This window comes from Abramis brama (assembly GCF_963993115.1).
Source record: "Abramis brama genome assembly, chromosome: 1".
Lineage (NCBI taxonomy): Eukaryota > Metazoa > Chordata > Actinopteri > Cypriniformes > Leuciscidae > Abramis > Abramis brama.
In genome coordinates this window covers 59,336,597-59,358,374 of record NC_139963.1, presented here as the reverse complement: position 1 = coordinate 59,358,374, position 21,778 = coordinate 59,336,597, and the positions used below count along the sequence as shown (strand labels likewise).

Here is a 21,778-nt window from a genome sequence, read left to right as displayed (position 1 = left end):
AAACATATTTTTTTAAACAATTTTAAAGTTTTTACTGTGACTTATCAAATTTTTATTTTCTGTATGAACATTTTTTCAAAACAATAAATCTTAAAAATATTGAAAATGTTTATAAAACAGAACAATAACCAATTATAACCACATTAGAAAACACTAAAGGGATAGTTCACACAAAAATGTAAATTCTGTCATTAATTACTGACCCTCATGTCGCTCCAAACCCATAAGACTTTTGTGGAGAACACAAATGAAGATATTTTTAACAGATGCCTTGTGTGCGCAAACAATTACGCCTTTATTCACAAATGATGTATCTCCGACGCATGTTGCACCATGAGATGGCCGGCTGATGAACCCTGATGAATCGTGGTGTCCGTGAACACGTGTCAGAGACGTATATTTTGTGAATAAAGATGCAATGGGTTTTTTTGCACACACACAGCATTCACTTCGCTTCATAAAGTTGAGGTTAAACCACTGGAGTCATATTGATTATTGTTATAATGTCTTTCCTACCTTTCTGAAGCTTGGAAGTTGTAGTTGCATAAACTGTGAAATGGAGGGACAGAAAGCTCTCAGATTTCATTAAAAAGATCTACATTTGTGTTTCAAAGATGAACGAAAGTCTTACAGGTTTGCAACGGCATGAAGGTGAGTGATGAAAATGTTTGGTAATGTTTGACGCATTAGGTAAATCAGTTCCTCAGCGGCACCAGTAGATCTCTTCCTGATCTCTGATCTGCTCCTTCCACCGTCCCAATCCTGGATTATTGAGCCACGACAGAAGTTTCCACTTTGAATGCTTTAGCCTGGCTGTTTTTTCTCCAGCATCTAAAGTGAGAAAGAAAACAATAACCAAAATGTAAATGTAAAAAAACAATGGTTGTCCAAAATGTGAAGTATTTGGAGTTTTCCCTCTACATATTTGTGCAAGATTTCAGTCATAGATAAATTGTAAATGTTTACTTGATTAGACATTACCTGTCTAGCGACGTATGTTTATGCTGAAATATAATATTGGTTTGTGTTTTAAAATCAGCTATCACATGTCATTTTGTAGAGAACTGTCTCGTGTGATTAAAGTTTTGAGCTTCAGAACTTCCGATAACATAGTGAGTTTTTAGGGAGCGAATGTTTCAGTGTTTCACTGTAAGGATTTTGTGATAAAGACGGCCTTTAACCACTGACTACTGAGCTAGAGACCTGAGTGATATGCACCCAGAGTTTAGCACCTTGATTAGCTTGTTCAGGTGTGCTGGACTAGGTTGGAGTAAACCTCTGCATGAAAGTGGACCTTGAGAGACAATGTTGAGATCTCCTGCGTTATGTTCTGAACTTACAACACTGGTGTCCAGACCAAAGTCCTGCAGAGTTTCTGGTGATCCTGGATCAGCTGCTCAGGTCTGCTTAATTGGGTTTGGAGCTAAACTCTGTGATCAGGACTAGATGGCAAACAATACTGTAAAGGGGAGAAGACAAACAATATTATTATGTTATAAATAATTTGTTCTGTGTTCATCTGTTTACCTGTACAAAGTATGCATCATGAATAAGCGGTATATTGAATTTGGTCTTTTAATAACACTGTTTTACTACATTAATACTAACTACAAACCTGATAAAATGACTGGGCGATGGAGGAAAGCCTTATTTTGGCCTCCAGGTGGGCGTAATGGTGTGACGTCACGTGATAACTATGAATTAACCATACAGTGCATACTTTTAGGTTAAATAAATTAGCTTATTTCCATTCATCCATTGACCAATTGTCAGCAAAATCTTTACAAAACTACAAAATCTCTCATCTACACATAAGATGTGATTAAAAGCCCAAAATTACAGCTCAAGTATATAGTTTACCTAAATTAACATTACCTTTAAGTTAGTTAGCCTAACAGTTGAGATGCTAACGGACATTTGACACTAAACCATTTCTATAAAGTAAATATTCAACGGAAGCGAGTCATTTACATCAAATAAAGTCTCAGAAACATTTGTATGTACAATTTGTGTAATTTTATGGACTAAACTTACCTTAAAGTAGTTAAAACAACAGTGAGAGATGGAGTTTCGCTGATTGTCAGTTGAGCTGCTGCCTCGTTTCCATGGTAACGCCCTCCGCTCCAGTTCAAATGCGGCTCGAATGTTCAGCGCGCGCGCCCATTAGTGATGGGCGATACTGCAAATTTTGGTACCGATCCGATACCAAGTAAATACAGGGCCAGTATCGCCGATATCGATACCGATACCAATACTTTTTAATTTTAAAAGCATGCACTTTAACTTGTATGCACTTTCCTGTGCTAGAGCAGTGTGTCATGATTTATGAGGTGAATGCATCATTAATATGATAAATCTGAAAATGTTTTCATGACTACTAGGCCTACATATTTTGTGATTTGTGCTCTTAACTCGCCTGTAATTAGTCAGTGACTTTTACAAAACTACCCTAATTATAGTATTAGCCTACTAGTACTAGCCTACTGTTCAAAAGTTTGGGGTCTGTAAGATTTTTAATTCTCTTCTGCATTTATTTGATCAAAAATACAGTAAAAACTGTAATATTACAATTTAACATAGTCTATCTGTTTTCTATGCCAAAGTAAACTAATTTATTCATGTGATCAAAGCTGAATTTTCGGCATCATTACTCCAGTCATGATGATAATTAATTTTAATATGCTGATTTGCTGCTCAGGAAACATTTCTTATTATTATCAATGTTGAAAACAGTTTCATATTTTTGTGAAAACCATGATACATTTTATGCAGAATTATTTGATGAACAAAGTTGAAAGAACAGCATTTATATGAAGTAGATTTTTTTTAACAGTGTAAAACCCTTGACTGTCACTTTTGATCAATTTAATGCATCGAACCTTGTTGAATAAAAATATTAATTTCATTAAAATCTAACTGACGTCAACATTTTGAACCGTTATGTACACTTTTGGTTTGTTTATTGCGAAATAACTCCCGATTGTTTCTCTGTCATCTAAGCAAGGCTTCGTTTCCCAAACGCACTGGGCCTGTGAGCTCAGCGAAGCACCAGCATCGAACGCTCTCTGTGATTGATTGGTTTCGTCTTGTATCCAGATGACTAGGAGAAAAAGCTCTATCCTACACAATTATCCGCTAACATTCGCTTATTTTTCCACTTAGAAGCTTATTTTAGGCACTGAATTGCGTGCTAAATTAATAAAAAATTACTGGTAAAAAAAAAATCGATATTTTTATGTGAGGATCGATCCTTTTTGATACCACGTCAGTATCGAAGTATCGATACTTCAGGATCGATCCGCCCATCACTAGCGCCCATTAAAACACGTAGAAGTCACGCAGTATTTACATAAATGTAGAATTGATGGAGTGAATTATTTGATAATCAGCTAAAATATCCTGAAACTTGATACATTATTAAGTGGATAGGCCTGTGGCCATCGCAAACTGTAAATTGAATGAGAATATGAAAGCATTGAAAATGTAAAACAATGTTTGAAGTCATTTATGCTACATTATAATATAATATAGGCCTACCTTTAGAAATGGTAAACGTGGTGTAGAAACAAAATAGCAAAAACTACATGATATAATTATGAACATATTTTCTCATACACAAATTTACAGTAACACGAGGACCAATTGATAAGCTTTACGTTCTTAACTATTTTTTAAATGTATTTCAAATATACAAAATGTATTTCAATATATTTAACAGTGCTTCACATATACAGTATGTGAATATATTAATATGCAGTTATTAATAGGCTATAAGTGCTGTTGTTTCGGTGTTTAAACTACTGTGATGTTTAATGTTTTTATGGATGCATTATAGGCATATTTAATGTAGTAATTGTTAACAAAATGTTTAGAAATAGGTGTAATAATATTCAGCACAAGCGTTTGCAACGATATCTAAACCACTAGGGAGCGCTTTTTGCTGGATTTAAGCCAAATCATGTAGGTATATGGTTTGCGAACGTACACTGTTAGAAAGTTCTTGGAAATTCCTGGCTAATAGTTGCCGTAAATTTACTGTAAACAGTATACAGGACTGTTATTGTAATACTTAATACAACATCCCTACTGTAATTAATTACAATAATCATGTAAATTTACTGGTATTTGCCAGGAATTTCCTGTAATTTCACAGGATAGAATACTGTAAATATTACAGCAAAATGTTATATTTACGGCAACTCAGTAGCCAGGAATTTCCTGTAATTTCACAGGACAAATCAATATACTGTAAAACATTACAAGTATAAATATTACAAGTAAAAAGCTGTCATTTTCCGTATTGGCCAATTAAAAACACAACAATGGTATATTTTCTTTTTTTTTAATTAACAAACTGTGCAAAAATACATATTACAAAAGTATCCACTTTATCACACATAAAACAAAATTTTACTTTTAAAGAGATACTCCACTTTTTTTGGAAATAGGCTCATTTTACAACTCCACCAGAGTTAAACAGTTGAGTTTTACCGTTTTCGAATCCATTCAGCCGATCTCCGGGTCTTTAGAAGAATGTCAGAGTTTTTGGTCCCATTGACTTCCATAGTATATATTTTTTCCTACTATGGAAGTCAATGGGACCAAAAACTGTCTGGTTACTGACATTCTTCTAAAGACCCGGAGATCGGCTGAATGGATTCGAAAACGGTAAAACTCAACTGTTTAACTCTGGGGGAGTTGTAAAATGAGCCTATTTCCAAAAAAAGTGGAGTATCCCTTTAATGAAGAAGCTCACTTCCAGACGTCCAGGCAGCCTATCATCAGGGGGAACACGATGATATGGAACAAAGGTGTCCAGCCAGACTTGAACTGCATAGGGGAAGTTGTTCATGTTACTATCCCATCAACTCAAAGTCCAGTTTTCTTAGGAGGGTGCAAACAGGTGCGTTGAGCCTGTGTCTCTTCTCGGCTTTACTGCCCGTCTGGGAGTGGATTCCACAAAAAGCTCTGAAAACCGAGAGAGGAAAAAAGTTAAAGTTTTCATATCTGTTAAATAATGACAAATACTGTATAAAAAACATAAGTAACCTACTTGCTCATAAAATAAAATGACTTTGATGTATTTATTTAACATTAACAACTTTAACCATACAATTTAATTTAATGAATTAATGAAAGTTGTAATGTTAAATTGTTGTCCGTCAGTCTCTTCTGTTTACACAAATTATCTCCTGCAGGGGAAAACCAACTCTACTATAGAACAGACACTTAACAGCAATAGCTGGGTCTACTTTTTAATGCACATTTTAACCATTTGAAAAAGAAATCCTGACTGGAAACGGTTAAAATTCACATAAAATATTCTAATGTGAACAAAAACTTCTATGTGGTTTGACAAATTTGCATTTTTTGCAATTATATCAGGTGTTTCAAGTTGCCCTGTCAACCTTACGTTTTGATCCCACAGCTGTTCACGACTCCTAGGTGCGTGACCATTTATAATTCGCATAACAGTTGATTGAAATGCTCTCCAATTAGAGTTTTTTTTTGCCAAATTTTTACGAATGCGTTTAAAAGTTATGTTTTAATTGGATGGAAACCTATCTATTGACATCATTGCATAGAATATATCATAGAACCTAACAATACTGGTAGTAAGGTAATAATTCACGGGACGTTACATATGAGAATGATGGATTCACTTTACAGTAAGGGGACATGAATTATCATGAATTCATGTATAAATTCATGCATGAATTATGCATTCATATCTCATGAATCATCAGGAACTAACACGAGTTCAACGTTTTTCATTCATGACTTCATGAGTGAACACCTTAATTAAAACATTAACTAAGATGGGTAAATCATCATGAATTATGATTTATTACGCATGATCATGATGTTTTCTTTGTTCACAGTTATGCCACTGTTCATCAGTGTTTCTAAGGACCAGTCACCACTTTAGTTGAGGGGCCACACACATGAAGTCATTGATAGATGATGCTTAGTTAATGATGACTACTGTATTTGAATGTCAACAGTTCATGTCTTCTTCAAAGCCTGCAGGTAGTTGGACAGACCCCAAAATAGACCAATCACAGCTCAGAGCACACAAATTCTGTTGACATTCAAATACAGTAGTCATCATTAACTAAGCATCATCTATCAATGACTTCATGTGTGTGGCCCCTTAACTAAAGTGGTGACTGGTCCTTAGAAACACTGATGAACAATGTGCTAATGGTCGCATAACTGTGAACAAAGAAAAGCATCACGATCATGCGTAATAAATCATAATTCATGATGATGTACTCATCTTAGTTAATTTTTTTATTAAGGTGTTGTTCACTCATGAAGTCATGAATGAAAAAACGTTGAACTTGTGTTATTTCCTGATGATTCATGAGATATTAATGCATGAATGAATGCGTAATTCATGCATGAATTTATACATGAATTCATGATAATTAATGTACCCATACTGTAAAGTGTTACCTCATTTTCTTTATTAGTGTGTAAACAGTTTAAACATACCTTTGTATAAAGTCCCTGAGGCGTCTTTAGGATACTGCATGTTGAACACATAGTAAGCAGCGAAGGTTTCAGCCACTCCATTCAAAAGACTGTTTTGGGCCCCATCACAACTGTTCCTTCTATGAACACTTGTTGCGATTAGTGTCTCTCCTGAAATGCATTAACACAATATGATAATAAAAGGTGAGTAAATCATGGGGTAATTTTAATTTAAAAGTGAACTACTCTATAAAATAAGGGACGAATATACCTGGCACAATTAAGCAAGGTGTGCTGGATAGGTCTCTCTCTCTCTGGATATCAGCAGCTGTGGCAGAGGGCTAGGCTAGGGAATAAAAAACGTAAACATTACCAAATGTATTACCAATTACACAAATACCAAATTAAAAATCTATTATTATTTTAGTCCATATAGTCTGCCAGGCAGCCACATGTAATTTGAGACAAACAAAATGGTTAACTTAATTTTAATACTACTGATAATTTGCTACCTTTTCTGAAGACAAAGAGAGCATTGAAAGCTTTTCAACAGAACCCAGGCTCCGGAAAAAAAAATATTTTATGACGATGCTGGTTGGATTTAGTTGTGCACGTGCAGTTTATTTTAGATACAGACAGTTACATGACTGCTCTTCCAACCTGGTTTGCCAAGCACAAAGTAATGTTATAACATATGAGCATACCAGATGCTATATTCAGCTTATCTCACAGTTATAGCTGACTCACATAATTAAAGTACCAGCATTGTTGTTTAATTAAAGCCCATATTTCAACTAAAATTTGCTTGTGTTTATTCAGTGACCGTAAAATCTAACGTTACAAACTTCGTTTATGCTAGTGTGCAAACCACGGCTTCAAGACCCCCGATTACAAGACAGCAAAGCAGAAGTCCTAATAATGTTACGACAGCCTGTACAGTAGCACGGCAATGCAATAATAACCTGAGCTAACTGATCGGGCTAACGTTAATGCTTATTTTTAACAGTCTGGGCTAACGTTATTTGAGCTATCGTCATTGTGGTGGTTTTCCATTAACGCTAGGCTACGTTACAAGCTCAGCTCTACTCGATTCTACTCACCATGTTTGTTTTTCCATTGAAAATAGTGCCGTGTATCTGCATGTGGTAACGTTACCATTTTCTTTATGGATTGAGTAACTTAAAGAAGACGCCGCTTCACCGCGGTCAGTTCAGGTTTATAACGTCGTTACCCGGGAGTGAGCGGGGCGAGTTGAGCTAACGTTATATCTAACATTACTCTAGTTAATGTTACTGAAATATACCAAGCGAAAAATTGTGAATATCTCGTACCTGCATGTGGTAACTTTTTTCCGTATGGGTTGAGTAAGAAGACGCCACTTCACCGCGGTCAGTTCATGGTGTTGTTTTACCGGGAGTGAGCGAGTCGAGTCGGGGCGAACGTCACAGAAGCTAATGTCACTGAAATATACCAAACGAAACAATCACCACTCATATGACCGGTATTAATATATCCATAGACTTATAAAAATAGATTGAATGTTAACGTTTCATACCTGAGATGTGTTCCTTCCAAAAGCTGCTTCTTCCAAAAGTGTTTGATTCTGGTGCCGTTGGTACGGTGGCCCAGTAGTGCACAGCACAACGGAATAGCCACAACACAACGGAATAGCCACAACACAACGGAAACAAGCCACAACACAACGAAATAGCCACAACACAACGGAATAGCCACAACACAACGGAAACAAGCCACAACACAACGGAAATGCTCCCGACCACCAGGGGGGCAGGTGATCTCCGGAAACGGTAAATTGCTCTCAATCTCCCACGCGTTATCGCTGGCGGTCTGGATGCTTTTCACTCGCACGAAGAATGTGAATGTAAGTAAAAACAAGTAAATATTAAAATGTATGTTTAATTTTAGTGTTGTTAAACACTTTAACACAATATTTGTCCAGTGCAGTAACTGTTAGTCACTGTGATTTTGCGTGCGTTGACATTTTATTTCAAAAGATTATTGTTAGTCTGAATGCCCTTTTAACAGGCTGCTTCTTCCCTGAAGTTAAATTTTTTTTTTTACAGATTACAATGTATTGTCCATTTTGTGGCGCTACACTGGAAATCTGTCCTGCTTTTTGCAGTGCATGTGGTAAAAGTGTAAAATTTCTGAAAGATAAAGTTCCTGATGAAAATGAGGCAAGCACGAGTGCAGGTAGGCAACAATATTTGCTTGGTGAACTGTCGAGTATAAATTGAGAGATTTCTATGACAATGTGTTTGAAGCAGGGAAATCAGAGAGAAGTACAGTGGATTCCTTCATGAAGTTCAGGGCTTTGAAGGAGAAGGAGAGGAAAACCTTCTTTACTAAGAAAAGTCAGGAATCTTCTAAGAAGGATAAAAAATCAGTGAAGGTATCTTGTATGCCACAATAGGGATGAAGACTATTGCAACTTCCATTTCATAATTACTTTTAAGGATAGTTAGTTAGAATCATGATTACCCCTAACCCATATCTGTTTCCTATGGAATTCAGTCCAGTTGCGGAATTGAGAAAATAAAGATATCAACTATTTTCAAAAACATGAGTATCTTTTAATCTATCAGTATTATTTTCATTGACAAAATAGTTTTTTATAAATATTTTATAAAATAGTCACATGCCCCAAATTAAAGGTAATTTTAAATTTCAGTTTGTGACACTTAACATTTTTATTTATTCTTTTCATGTGTAGATTTATGTTGGAGTTATGTGGAGACATCGTGGTGTTCTAAAGCCTATCAGAGGGAAGACCCTGCCTCTTGATGTTCAACCTAATTGGTCATCTGAGCAACTGTTAATTGCTGCTGAAAAGAAAGTAAGAGATTTTAATCAGGATATGGAAGAGGGCCCCTATGTATTGCTGTACCCAGATGGTTCAGAGGTGAAAAACATTCCAGGAACAAACACCCCTTTCAAACTACACCTGTACAAAGAGGCAATTGGAAAGGCTTATCAAAGAATAACACTGTTTCTAAGCACATTTCAAGACTTTTTAGCCAATGGTAAGCATATTTAATTTAATGAAAATCTTACAAAGACATAATGTATAAAACACTATTTACACAAACGGGTTTAAATTAAAGTGAGTTTATTACTTTCATTGTTGTTTGAAGACTGCTCTGGGGATTCTTCTAGTGAAGACAGTGAAGTGCAAGTAAAGTCTACCTCTCACAGTCCACATTATGAGAGTGACACTTTGGTGGGTGCATTTAATTGCATGTCTCCTTACATAAATATAACATTTAATTGTAACTCATTTTAACAAGTGGCTTGTTTTTTTGTTTTTACAGATATGGGATGTTCCAGATGAAGCAAGCACACCAAATGCAGGAAGCACATCAAACAGGTATTAGCATAGTTAACAAGACATTATTTGGAGGTTAGGAGTGGAGTTGTTCAAATTAATACACAGTAGTTGTTTTTCAGACCCCCTGATGTCTCTCTGCCTTCTTTGGACAAAGTAAGTTCATAATTGTTCATACCTTGCAAAGTTACTTTGTTACAACAAATGAAAAAATGTATTCTCTTTATAATGGTCAGTTATAATGTTATTTTAATAGTTGTTATATTTCTGACAAATCTAGGAAGCAGGAAATATCAAAGAACACATACATGGCCAACAAAAGTGCTACACGTAAGCTACTTGTATTACCTCAAAAAGAATTTAAAAAAATAAATGAATTGCTTTTCAAGTAGCCTACAATTACTTTTGTATGTCAATGGATGTAAATTCCTGTTAATCTGTCTTTTTTCAGTAATTACACGCGTCTCTATGCACCAATAATAATCGAAAGTGACTCGGAAGCATCCGATGATAGCAGACAACATGTTCAAGAAGAAAGGTAATTAATTTATGAATTACTGTCTCAATGTCATGTTCCTAAATTTATTTTCATTTATTTCATTATTATTTTGCTTAACTTAATCAAAACCTCTTTATTTATTACAGCACTGATGTATTAACTTCTGCAGACATTGTGTCAGATCTCTCATTGAAGATAATAAAAACATCTTGCAGCCGATTCAACATAAATAGAGCTAATATTTGGGATGGAGCAATTCGTGGATTCAGACGTGCATCATACAACCCATTACACGACATGCTTGTTAAATTCACAGATGACGAAGGCACAACTGAAGATGCAGTGGACACAGGTGGTCCCAAACGTGAGTTTCTAACCCTCCTAATGGACTGTTTAAGGACACGGAGAATCTTTGATGGTCCAGAAAATAGGAGATTTCTCACCTTTAACAGTGCAGGTAAATTATTTACTTAAATCTACTTTTTATCTGCCCTGTTCATAATTGCCTTGTTTTATACTAACTGGACAAAAACAATTTACTATAGCTGCCAGAGAAGATGAATACTTCCTTGCGGGGCAGATGATTGCAGTTTCTATTGTTCACGGTGGTCCAGGTCCTCGCTTCCTCTCAGATATGCTATACGATCACCTCACTGGGAGGGTTGGCATTAATGGTACTGTTGAAGATATAACAGATGAGACCATGAAGGCAGCTTTACTTGAGGTACATTAAATTATTTAAGCTCATTTTAAGATTTTGTGTGTGTGTGTGTAAACAATGGTTTAAGGATTAACAGTTACAATATTTTTTTGGTATTTGCTTTTAGAAAAATGTATTAGAATTTAATTGCTCCTTTTGAATGTGTCCTATTTACCAGATATCTAGTGCAGCATCTTTGGATGAATTACACATGCTCATGGATAAGTATGCCAGCTTGCTGCAGACTGCTGGTTGTTTCGATTACCCACAAAGTGTAGAAGGCAAAGAAAACATTGTGAAGGATTTCATACAGTGGTACATAATTTACAGAAACCAATACTCAGTACAAAGGTAAGTTGGTTCCTAATTTGAGAGCATATTATCATTATCATTATTATCATTACTTTGTTTTGCTTCCAGATTTAGCGACGGCCTTTCCACCCTGGATGTTATCCATGCCCTGGAACAACACCCAAGTGTATTCAGACCCTACATGTGCTACAGTGTTGAGAAACTAACACCTGAATCACTGGAGGCTGTCTTCAAGGCTCAGCTCAGTGAAGTTGGTAGCACCAGACGACAAGAAGACACAAGGATTTTAGGATACTGGAGAGACTATCTGCTTGACACTGGAGGTAAAGGATTGAACATCATATTTTATTGTTGTTTTGTACATATTTCATAATATTCCTTTTTTTTTTCTTTTTTTTTTTTCAGAACAAGAAACCGGGATCTCCCTCCAGGACATCCTAATGTTCGCTACAGGACTGGATTCACTGCCTCCTTCAACAATTGTCCCTCAGCCCCAACTGACTTTTGAGAGGACTTCTAAATTTCCCATTGCCAGCACATGTGCCAATACAATCAAATTGCCAATGTCCAAAAGCTATGAAGAGTTCAAAAGTGCAATGGACTTTGGTATCCAAAACTCACCTGGTTTTGGATTGCACTGAGTAGAACAAAGTAAAATTCTAAAGGGATAGTTCACCCAAAAATGAAAACTGTCATTTACTCACCCACATGTTCCAAACCTGTACTATGGAAGTCAGTGGGTACTGTCAAGTCTCTGGTTATCAACATTCTAAACAAAATATCATCTTCTGTGTTCAACACAAGAAGGAAACTCATACAGGTTTGGAACATGAGGGTGAGTAAATGACAGTTTTCATTTTTGGGTGAACTATCCCTTTATAATGTTCTTTTATTTGGAACAGTTGTTTCTGAACTAACCAGAGTTTAAATGCGGGCCATGTTTTTTAAAGTTATATAGTTCTCCACACCAGTCTCCCAGGTGTGAGGTGTAGTCAGATTGCTTTGAATGCACAGTTCTTCAAAGTTTGCCTGAAGCTGTTCATCTCCACATGTACTAAGTGTAGGTTCAAAGAAAAACTGGTTCAAGTCTTCCTCTGAGACACAAAATCCACATTCTCTCCCATTAAACCTTTAAGTAAAAGAGGAAAAAATTTAGTGTGAAAACTAAAGGTACAGCGTTAAAGGTTCATTTGTATTTAATTATAGATTCCATCTTTTCCCCAAAATAAAACCGTCTACTAAACCTCGTCAATCCAAAGTTGAATGACTTTCTTTTGTGGAATAGAATAATAGCCACAATCTCCTTTCAGTTTAATTTTACAGAAGAACACTGAATGAAAGTAAACGGTGAGTGAGACTAACATTGTGTATAATATCTAATTTTTTTGTTATATGAAAGTAAGCCATATGGCTTTGAATAAAACATTATGGTGAGTTTGAAGTTGTGTGTTAAATATAATTTTAACAATTCCATTACAAAAATGCAAATAAGTTAAATATTTAATATAGTCATATACTGACCTGTGTGGAAGAGCGTACATTGCATCCGGTTTACCATTAGGAGAGCGAGACTGTTTAACTGCCCTAATGGTGTGAGTGTTCCAGATTTCTTTGCATTCATTAAGGTCCCTCTGTAGCACACTTAAAAACACAAAACGCACCAAGCATATGTGTTCATGACTGCCATTAAAGAGTTGCCTCTCTTTCAGGTCATTCAGAAGATCCATCCAGAACTGAGACCTGTGTAAATGTGGTCCCAGAAAAAAGAAAAGAAAAAAACATTACTAGTGTGCATCTTGTGACAAAACAATGGTACTGACATATTTTAAAGGGATACTCCACTTTAAAATGAAAATTCTGTCGTCATATACTCACCCTCGTGTTGTTTCAATCCTTTATGAATTTCTTTCTTCTGCTGAACAGAAAGGAAGATATTTAGAAGAATGTCAGCAAACAGACAGTTTCTGGTCTCATTTACTTCCATAGTATATTTTTTTCCTACTATGGAAGTAAATGAGACCAGAAACTGTCTGTTTGCTGACATTCTTCTAAATATCTTACTTTCTGTTCAGCAGAAGAAAGAAATTCATAAAGGATTGAAACAACACGAGGGTGAGTATATGACGACAGAATTTTCATTTTAAAGTGGAGTATCCCTTTAAGATACGTCAGTGCAAGTTGCTCTCATTTAAAACTGCTCAAACATGCATTTTAGTCTAGGACAAGCCTTGTCTGTGAAGCTGGGCATTAATTTAATAGGCTATTTTATAACGTGTAATTGCACATTAAACTCGAACTAAATTAAAATTCAGCAAGATAAGATATTAAATAAAACCCCTAAATATGTCTGTTAAGACTATTATACCTTTGCTTTCTGAAATATGACCACCAGCTTTCAATACGTTGGTTTGTGGTTGAGGAGCCATACATGTGGCTTGAAGCCCCTGCAAGGTCATCTGTGTGGACTGATCTCAGTGAACAGTGGATTGCAGCCATAGTTCCATTTTCAGTGCCACAGTCTGTGCGAAGAAGCTTTGGTATGACTCCAAATTGTGTGGCACACTGTAGGTAATAAGCAGCTATAATGTCTGGGTTATTATTGCTAGCTCCACAGTTTAACCACATCACTTTGCGTGAGTAACCATCAATGCAGCCACTTATAGCCAAACCGTATGGTTTTAATTTGTCGTAGCCATCAATATGCCAGACATGATTTGGCCCCAAAGAATGGTAAACCCTTCTCACAAATCTTCTTCTTGAGCGTTGTTCAATGCCTAATGGATCAAGGTCTTCCATCATAAGCATTACATCTTGCCTTCTCACTGTAAGATTGTGTTTTTGACGCAGGGTCTGGCACATTGTGCGGTAACCATAATGCTGTCCAGAACCACTCAACTCGCTAACAATAGCTGTCCGGACAGTGTCCAAAGGCGAGTAGTTTTTTCGTTTGTACAAGGACAGTCTATTCAGCTTTTTTTTCAGGGTACGAAGGCTCATTTTAATGTTGTGCTTTGATGCCAAGAAATCCACAATGACACTGTAACTGTGTCCATCTCTGAAGTACTTTCGAAGAAGATCATCCTCACAAACATGGACTGATGACTCTAACCATCAACAAATGATACAATATATAATAGAAAGGGTATTATTAAGTAACAACTTAAATTGGTAAAAACATCTGACTCAGAATTCAGTTAATAAACTTAAAGGAGAAGTTCACTTTTAAAATGAAAATTCTGTCATCATATACTCAGCCTCATGTTGTTTCAAACCTGTATGAATTTCTTTCTTCTGCTGAACAGAAAAGAAGATATTTAGAAGATTATCAGTAACCAGAGTTTTTGGGTACCATTGACTTCCATAGTAGGAAAAAAATATACTATGGAAGTCAATGGGACCCAAAAACTGTCTGGTTACTGATAATCTTCTAAATATCTTCTTTTCTGGTCAGCAGAAGAAAGAAATTCATACAGGTTTGAAACAACATGAGGGTGAGTATATGATGACAGAATTTTCATTTTAAAAGTGAACTTCTCCTTTAAACAGTGTGCTCAAATAACAGTAACTTAAGGTTTAGACTTACACTTGAGGTTCTAAGGCAGACTTAACGCATACATACCACGTTCAATTTCTTCAGACAAAAACTGGACATTAGAGCCACACGAGCTGCAAAAGGCTGTAATAATTCTCAGATCGTTTCCACAAAATGGACAAAACATGCCAGCCTAGGAAGACAATGGTTGAAATGATAACATTTCAGCTAATGTTAACTATCAGGGGTGTTCATGAAACAAAAGCAGAGCTAAATTGTCTAAATCAAAATTAGTTTATCATATTCTGCTCGTTTCATGAATCGATACATTAAGATTATCAGGATATCAAAACGTTCAGTTAAAATATTTTGTTAATTTAAAAATAAATTACACATATTAAGATCCCATCACTTACACAGATAATCTCTTGTCGTGTCCCGATTTGACTCCTGAGGAAATATCGGCTTTTCAGTGCCGTCACTGCCCCCTAGTGGTTGGGATCATTTCCGTTGTGTTGTGGCTATTCCGTTGTGTTGTGGCTATTCCGTTGTGTTGTGGCTATTCCGTTGTGTTGTGGCTTGTTTCCGTTGTGTTGTGGCTATTCCGTTGTGTTGTGGCTATTCCGTTGTGCTGTGCACTACTGGGCCACCGTAGGTTGGCCGCCGCGGTACCGCGCAATTTCAAAATTCAAATCGCAGCAATCCCACAATGCTATGCGGTGGCTGTAAAATAATGCTTCTACAGTGTAGTTACAACAAAATTACAGGACTGTCCATAAATTTCCCATCATGCATTTGTATTTACAATAAAAACATGAATACAATATGGTGTTGTAAATTTTATTGTAAAAATTACATCAATTGCTAACAGTGTATGATATTAAAATAATAACCTGCAGGAAACGTTCTGGGAAGGTTCTCTCTAGGTTATAAAAAGAAAACCTACAGAGAACGTTCCTAGAACGTTTTGGTTCCCAAAAAAATAACCAAATGGGAACCATATGGGAACGTTAAGGGAACATTCTGTGTTTACTGGGTCATTACATGCTTGTTTTAATTTTATTTTTATCCATCAACATGATTGGAGTAATCAATCTGAGTAATTAGTCTCGTGACTGTCATCAAATCAAATTAAGCACAGAAAACTTTGACCGCCCATACTATTCCTGCTGTTACTCGTGACTGCTGTGGAAGTGCATTCTTCAACAATTCAATCCAGATATCAGCGTCTTCCTCTAATATGCCAAGGTACATTTCACATTTCTGCTTAATATGATATAGGCTGGGCTATCTACAGTACAGGGCCTAACATTTGGTGTGAGGTTGGGGGTATTGCGTGACGAGTTCATAATGTGGTGAATTCCCGCTCCCATGTTTGCATTTCATACATTTCATACAATCCGTCTTCATTTGGCAAGTGCACTTGCGCAAAAACATTTTTCATGTTCAACTTTTGTTTTTTGTGTGTGGATGCTGCTGATAAAACAGCTTCGCCGAGACTACAAAGAGACATGCATGTGTATGTGTGTGTGTGTGTGTGTGTTTGTTTCTTTTGTAAAAGTTTCCCAGATATAACTTCCCTATTTAATGCACAATTTTCCTTACAAATTATATTATCAGCATTACAATGTGAGTAAATGTAGCCGAGCAAATGTAAGGGATGATGCCCCCCTTCCTAGAACAATGTGCATTTACGTTTAGATTGTAACATATTTAATAGCATGGAATTACAGTGTAATTAATGTTAGGTAATCTGATAATATTAGTGATTCTCATTTATCAAAACACTAAAATTGGTACCGTTTTGGAGAGAAATTGGGTATTTTTTTAATCTCTCTATTTAACCCATCTCATGGTGTGTGATGCTGATCTATCATATGAGTTTCTAAAGGTTTTTGAATTCTTTGCACAGTTATGAATATTGATATTTTATGTGCAACAATAGCATGCTCGGGCTCAGTGGCCTTTCGCTAATTTTAAATGCTTTTTTTTTTCAAATAATATGATTTAAATGGTGATGAGTGTACTGATTTGATGCATTTAAAAAAAAGATGGATGACAGATATTCTTCAATCTTTCTGACAAAGAACAAAATATAATGTGAGTTACAGTATGTGCAATTTTTTATTTATTTATTAATTGTAGTGCACATTGTTTATTATAAAGGGGTAGAATCCGCAGCTCAGTACTCAATACTCACTACTCATGAGTACTTTTAAATAAGCTACTTTTTTACTCTTACTCAAGTAGTTTTTTGGACAAGTACTTTTTACTCTACTCACACTACATTTTCTGGAATGTAATGGTACTTTTACTTGAGTATGTTTTTTCAGTACTCTTTCCACCACTGATTGTCACGATTAGCCGCACTCCCTGGGTGATTACAGACCTCTGGGCGAAGTCTTGTTTTGCTGCTGTGAACATTTCCTAGTGTTTTTCCATGTTTACCTGCCTGTTGTAACCTTGTCTGTTCCTGATCTCCTGCCGGGTTCCTGTATCCTGTTTGTTTGCTGCCTGCCCTGATATCCTGCCTGTTTATTGACCACGATTTTGCCTGATCTTCTTTGCTGTGTTTGCTGGTGTATGACCCTTGCCTTGTGACTACTGTTTAATAAAGACAAGCTGCACTTGGATCTGAATGACTCCTATGCTTCGTAACGCTTATATACGTTTATTTTCCTTATCTTAATAAAACGTTTACTTGAATTTTGTACTCTTTTGTATCTTTTGGTCTGACGACTGGGCGTGGGAGTCATGTCTAAGTACTTTTGTCACGATTTAACCTAGATGGATCGTAATAGCTGCGTTCCAGTCCACTTTTAGACACGCACTTGCGAACTTCCGAAAACACTTCCCCTCGGGGGAATCCCTGCCGCCATTTTTAAGTGCGTTCCACTTCGTGAAGTGGATGAGGAAAGTTTATATGGACAGACCCTCATTCCCTCGATTTTGACCAAGGGAGCGAGTCTACTTCATATGTACACTTCAAGCACCTATATGTCCCACAATGCAGTACGACTGTGACGTCACCACATATCTCGTCTAATCACCACCGCAACAAACAACTCTATGATGTATTAATTATATATTTTTTTATTTACAACAACCCAAACACGCCTATATACATTTGGATGCTGCATTAAACAAATTCTTAAAGGAAAAAAAAAAATGTAAATAATAAAACTCCACAGCTGATTCCAAGTGATCAAGGGCTTAGGACGTTCCAGTTCAGCCCACCGCAGTTTCCGCCAGTAGTGGGCACTCATGCAACGTAAGCAATGACGTACATCCGAGTGAACGAGACGGAGGGCAGTTAGCTAGTGAAGGGCATGACAATTTTGGACTGGAACGCAGCCTAGGAAAAGATGTTGATGTCATTTTCACGCAGCTGACACGCAACAGAAACGCCACGCTCACGCCACGCAGCCAGTGTGTCGCCGGCCTAACACGCCGAGAGCACCTATAGTGCGCCACTAATAAGTGTCTCACCAGAAACAAACCCTACATACTGTAGTTCCAGGAAGAAAAGTAGTTATGACTAAATATTTATGAATAATTAAAATCAGAAAACAGTTTAGATCAAATTCAATTTATTAGTGGTAGTTATTAGTCTATTTTCCATGTTTAATTAGAGTATAGATTATTAAATTAATGGCAAAATAATCTTACACCATTCTAATTATTTGTCATGAATAGGTGCTCTCGGCATGTTAGTTGTGTTGTTATACGGTAATGCTGGCATTTTAATCTAATATATGTTGACTGCTTTGGTAAACCGAACTGATAATTATAGTCATGTTTGCATGGGTTTTAAATTGGGAATTTTCCAAGAAGTGATGTACAGTAATTAACTGTATTGTTTTGTTTTTTAATTGTATATGCTTCAGTTAACTTGTGTATGTGCTGTATTTGATTGTAAATGTGCCTCGTGTGTGTCTTTACAGGTATGTTTGGGCTTTATTTTGAGTCTATATGTTTAATGATGTAAATAATTAATAAAAGAACTAAAAATAACCTTTTTCTTTTTTTCTTTTTTTGTACTGGTGGTGTAAAGGAATACAAATATCCTCCTAGTGCATGTTTAATCATATTTTATTAAATTATTTGTTAATGCATTATTTTGTCATGCCTTTACTTGCCCAGTCAACACTTTAATCTAACAGTGATCTCACCATGTGGTCACAACGTCATCAATGTGAGTCACAGTGAGCTAAAAGTGTAACTCTAAAAGTGTAACTCTCAGCGCACTCTCTGTGGCCACAATATGAGCTCATCCCAGATAGAAATGTTGTTGTTCTATCAATGTTAGTATGTTCTTGTAATGGTTTCTGTAGATCATTTTATTTTTGTTACCAGAATGTTCTCCTAAAGGAAGGATAACACTCTCTAAAACATTTTAAACATGTTTAGTCCTAACATTGATAGAACATTATCCCCTAACAATCTTATAAAGTTTTAGGGGGAAGTTTCCCAGCAGACACAGGACTGAACCTCTTAAAAGAGGTTTAGATGTCGAAGTTTGTTTGAAAGTAATAGTTTGGTTTGGTCACCATTATGGTGATCGGTGTTTGCTTTAGTTGGGCTCTTTGGCCTTGACTATTTGATGTTAGTTTTTCTCTGGCTGCTATAAGTGTTTATTATAGCAAGATAAAATGTGATCAAGTATGCTGGCTACTTGTTGATCATAATGTGACGGTCTGATTTCACCCAGGGACTAAATCTTAAAGGCTGTCTTAAAGCCTCCTGTCCACTATCTAGCCGGGATCATTTAGATGCAGCCTTGGCATTTCATCAGGCGAGGGCGCTGTTACTGTGGTTCAGTGCTTCACCAAAGCTTCATTTGCCCATCACTACCACCAGAGTTTTAATCAGAAAATATGGAGTATTTATTATAAAAACAAAAACTGTGCACAATAAGATTTAAATGCCTTTAACAAGACATACACAAACCTCGAGAATCAACGTGTGAATCTCAATAACGGTGACGTCCTTCATGCAGCAATGCATTCTGGGTGCATCATACAAAACTAATCAGTGGCTCCCAGAATGCATTGCAGCATGAAGCATGTCACCGTTATTGAGAGTCACGCGCTGATTCTTGAGGTTTGAGTGTGTCTAAGTGAATCAGTAGATCAAAAATATTTAGTGTTTTTTATACACTTTTTTTTATTACAAAAATGTTGGATGTCATCCTATAATAAACATTACTATAATCAATTATACGAAATTAATAACACATTTGAAAGTCTAGAAGAGATCAGCTGATCAGAACACAACATCATGATTAGATTAGATTAGATTAGATTAGATTTCTTTATTTGTCATTGTACAATTTCACATACAACAAAATGTGTAGACTCTCCAACGTATACAGGTAAGAGTAGTTGAATACATATTGCAATCAAGGCCATATTACTCATAAATAAATAAAGTGCTTGTATGCTTCACATAAGTTATTTTGTGTGTCAAGAATGTGTTGTTGTGATGGTTTGGGATGTATTTTCAGTTCATGGTTCATTATTGTGATAGCTTTGGGATAGAAGCTGTTCATGAGTCTCGTTGTGCGTGATTTGATAGACCTGTAGCGTTTTCCGGATGGCAGTAGTTCAATTAAGTGATAAACTGCCCAACTAAAACAAACACCGATCACCATAATGATGAGCAAACCAAACTATTATTATTAATAAATCATCAACATCTAAAGCTGTTAATCTCAATAAGGACTTTTGTACACATATGAGAGAAGTAAATCTGGTTTGTAATAAGTGAAGCTGGTAATGCTGTTTGTGGAGTTGTTTAATGAAGTTTCCAAAATATGACGTCTGAGCGATGTAGCGAGTCCATGTCCAATAACATGTCTATCTGGGATGAGCTCATATCGTGATCATATTCTAACACAACAAGTATTCAGCCCAGTTCAGTTGTTGTGTGACTTTTCCAGAAGTCAGAGAACAGAGGTGCAGTCAGGGTACTTCTTATTCCTTCTTAAAGAGGCAGTTTGTTAATGAAAGCATTAATTATCATACATGTACGAACATGTAGTTAAGGCTGACGTTATTCATGCGTGAATCCATAATGACTCCATCGTAGTTCAGGATAACTCTTCAGTGTTTCATGATTAGTTCATGCTTTCAATTATCATTAGTTCATGTAGAATTAAGTATTAATCCAGGTATTAGTACATGATTATTCATATACCCTTATTGTAAAGTGTTACCGTTTTTTCCTCACTTAATGCAAGCAACACACTCTCCAGAATAAACTATTAGTCTTTATCAGAGAGCTGTTCAAATCACTGACACACTCTTAATATGAAGATAATTCTTCATCATCAGATGTTTGAGTGACACTATGTCCAGTATCAGGAATAATACAGTATGATCTGTGTGTATCAATACACAACTCTGAGATCACAACGTGAATGTGTGCAAGAATAAACTGAGCATGTTAAAATGAACTCTTTCCAGACTAATTCCACTAAATGTCTTTAGAGAAAATACAGATTTCTTTACCTGTGAGAAGTGAAGAGAGAATGATCAGTCCCAGCAGACACAGATCACACTTATCAGCCATTTTCTGTTTCTGTCAGTCTTTCTCTTCATTATATATAGTTACAGCTCTTCCTTTAAACATCATCAGCTCCTCCTCTGGTTGGTAACTTCCTCAGAGTAATTTTTATGTGTCTTTTTTTTTTTTTTTCATTTACACTTTTTTTCCCCATCACATCACGTACACATTGTGTTGCAATATGTGTGTGCACCATGAAGCTTTTATTAGGCTTCTAAGTTTGTGCTTGTGAAACCACAAATTCACAACCTCCAGAAGTGTTGATGTGTCAAGATCACACTTCATCTATATATACACAGCAAAAACTCCAGTGTTAAATTAACTCTCCTGGGAATTTATTTCAGA

General features: G+C 36.1%; 2 protein-coding genes and 2 long non-coding RNA genes across 5 annotated transcripts; 1 reads left to right on the top strand and 3 right to left on the bottom strand.

Moving 5' to 3' along the window:
• Positions 1-481: 481 nt before the first annotated feature.
• LOC311077678 lies at positions 482-1,719 on the bottom strand. Its single transcript, XR_014604958.1, has 3 exons — positions 1,616-1,719; positions 1,341-1,459; positions 482-831 (listed from the first exon to the last, which is right to left on the bottom strand). It is a non-coding gene; the product is annotated as an uncharacterized lncRNA (long non-coding RNA).
• Positions 1,720-4,544: 2,825 nt separating this feature from the next.
• On the bottom strand, positions 4,545-8,150 carry LOC311092129. Of its 2 annotated transcripts, XR_014608207.1 has the most exons (5): positions 8,033-8,150; positions 7,809-7,937; positions 6,749-6,823; positions 6,499-6,648; positions 4,545-4,968 (listed from the first exon to the last, which is right to left on the bottom strand). It is a non-coding gene; the product is annotated as an uncharacterized lncRNA (long non-coding RNA). The 2 variants fall into 2 exon arrangements; XR_014608208.1 differs by having other exon boundaries at positions 4,548-4,968; positions 7,809-8,052.
• An 83-nt stretch (positions 8,151-8,233) lies between these two features.
• Positions 8,234-12,837, top strand: LOC311072861 (G2/M phase-specific E3 ubiquitin-protein ligase). The gene is made up of 13 exons (XM_084098170.1): positions 8,234-8,359; positions 8,562-8,691; positions 9,212-9,521; positions 9,633-9,718; positions 9,810-9,865; positions 9,946-9,979; positions 10,104-10,153; positions 10,275-10,361; positions 10,469-10,779; positions 10,868-11,046; positions 11,201-11,373; positions 11,443-11,657; positions 11,740-12,837. The coding sequence occupies exons 2-13, from the start codon at positions 8,665-8,667 to the stop codon at positions 11,973-11,975; spliced, it is 1,764 nt and encodes a 587-aa protein (XP_083954296.1). The 5' UTR covers positions 8,234-8,359; positions 8,562-8,664; the 3' UTR covers positions 11,976-12,837.
• On the bottom strand, positions 12,259-15,348 carry LOC311072930 (uncharacterized protein; the record flags this gene model as incomplete). Its single annotated transcript, XM_084098301.1, has 5 exons — positions 15,283-15,348; positions 14,954-15,059; positions 13,700-14,438; positions 12,856-13,074; positions 12,259-12,463 (listed from the first exon to the last, which is right to left on the bottom strand). The coding sequence occupies exons 2-5, from the start codon at positions 15,051-15,053 to the stop codon at positions 12,259-12,261; spliced, it is 1,263 nt and encodes a 420-aa protein (XP_083954427.1). The 5' UTR covers positions 15,054-15,059; positions 15,283-15,348.
• Between the last annotated feature and the right edge of the window lie 6,430 nt (positions 15,349-21,778).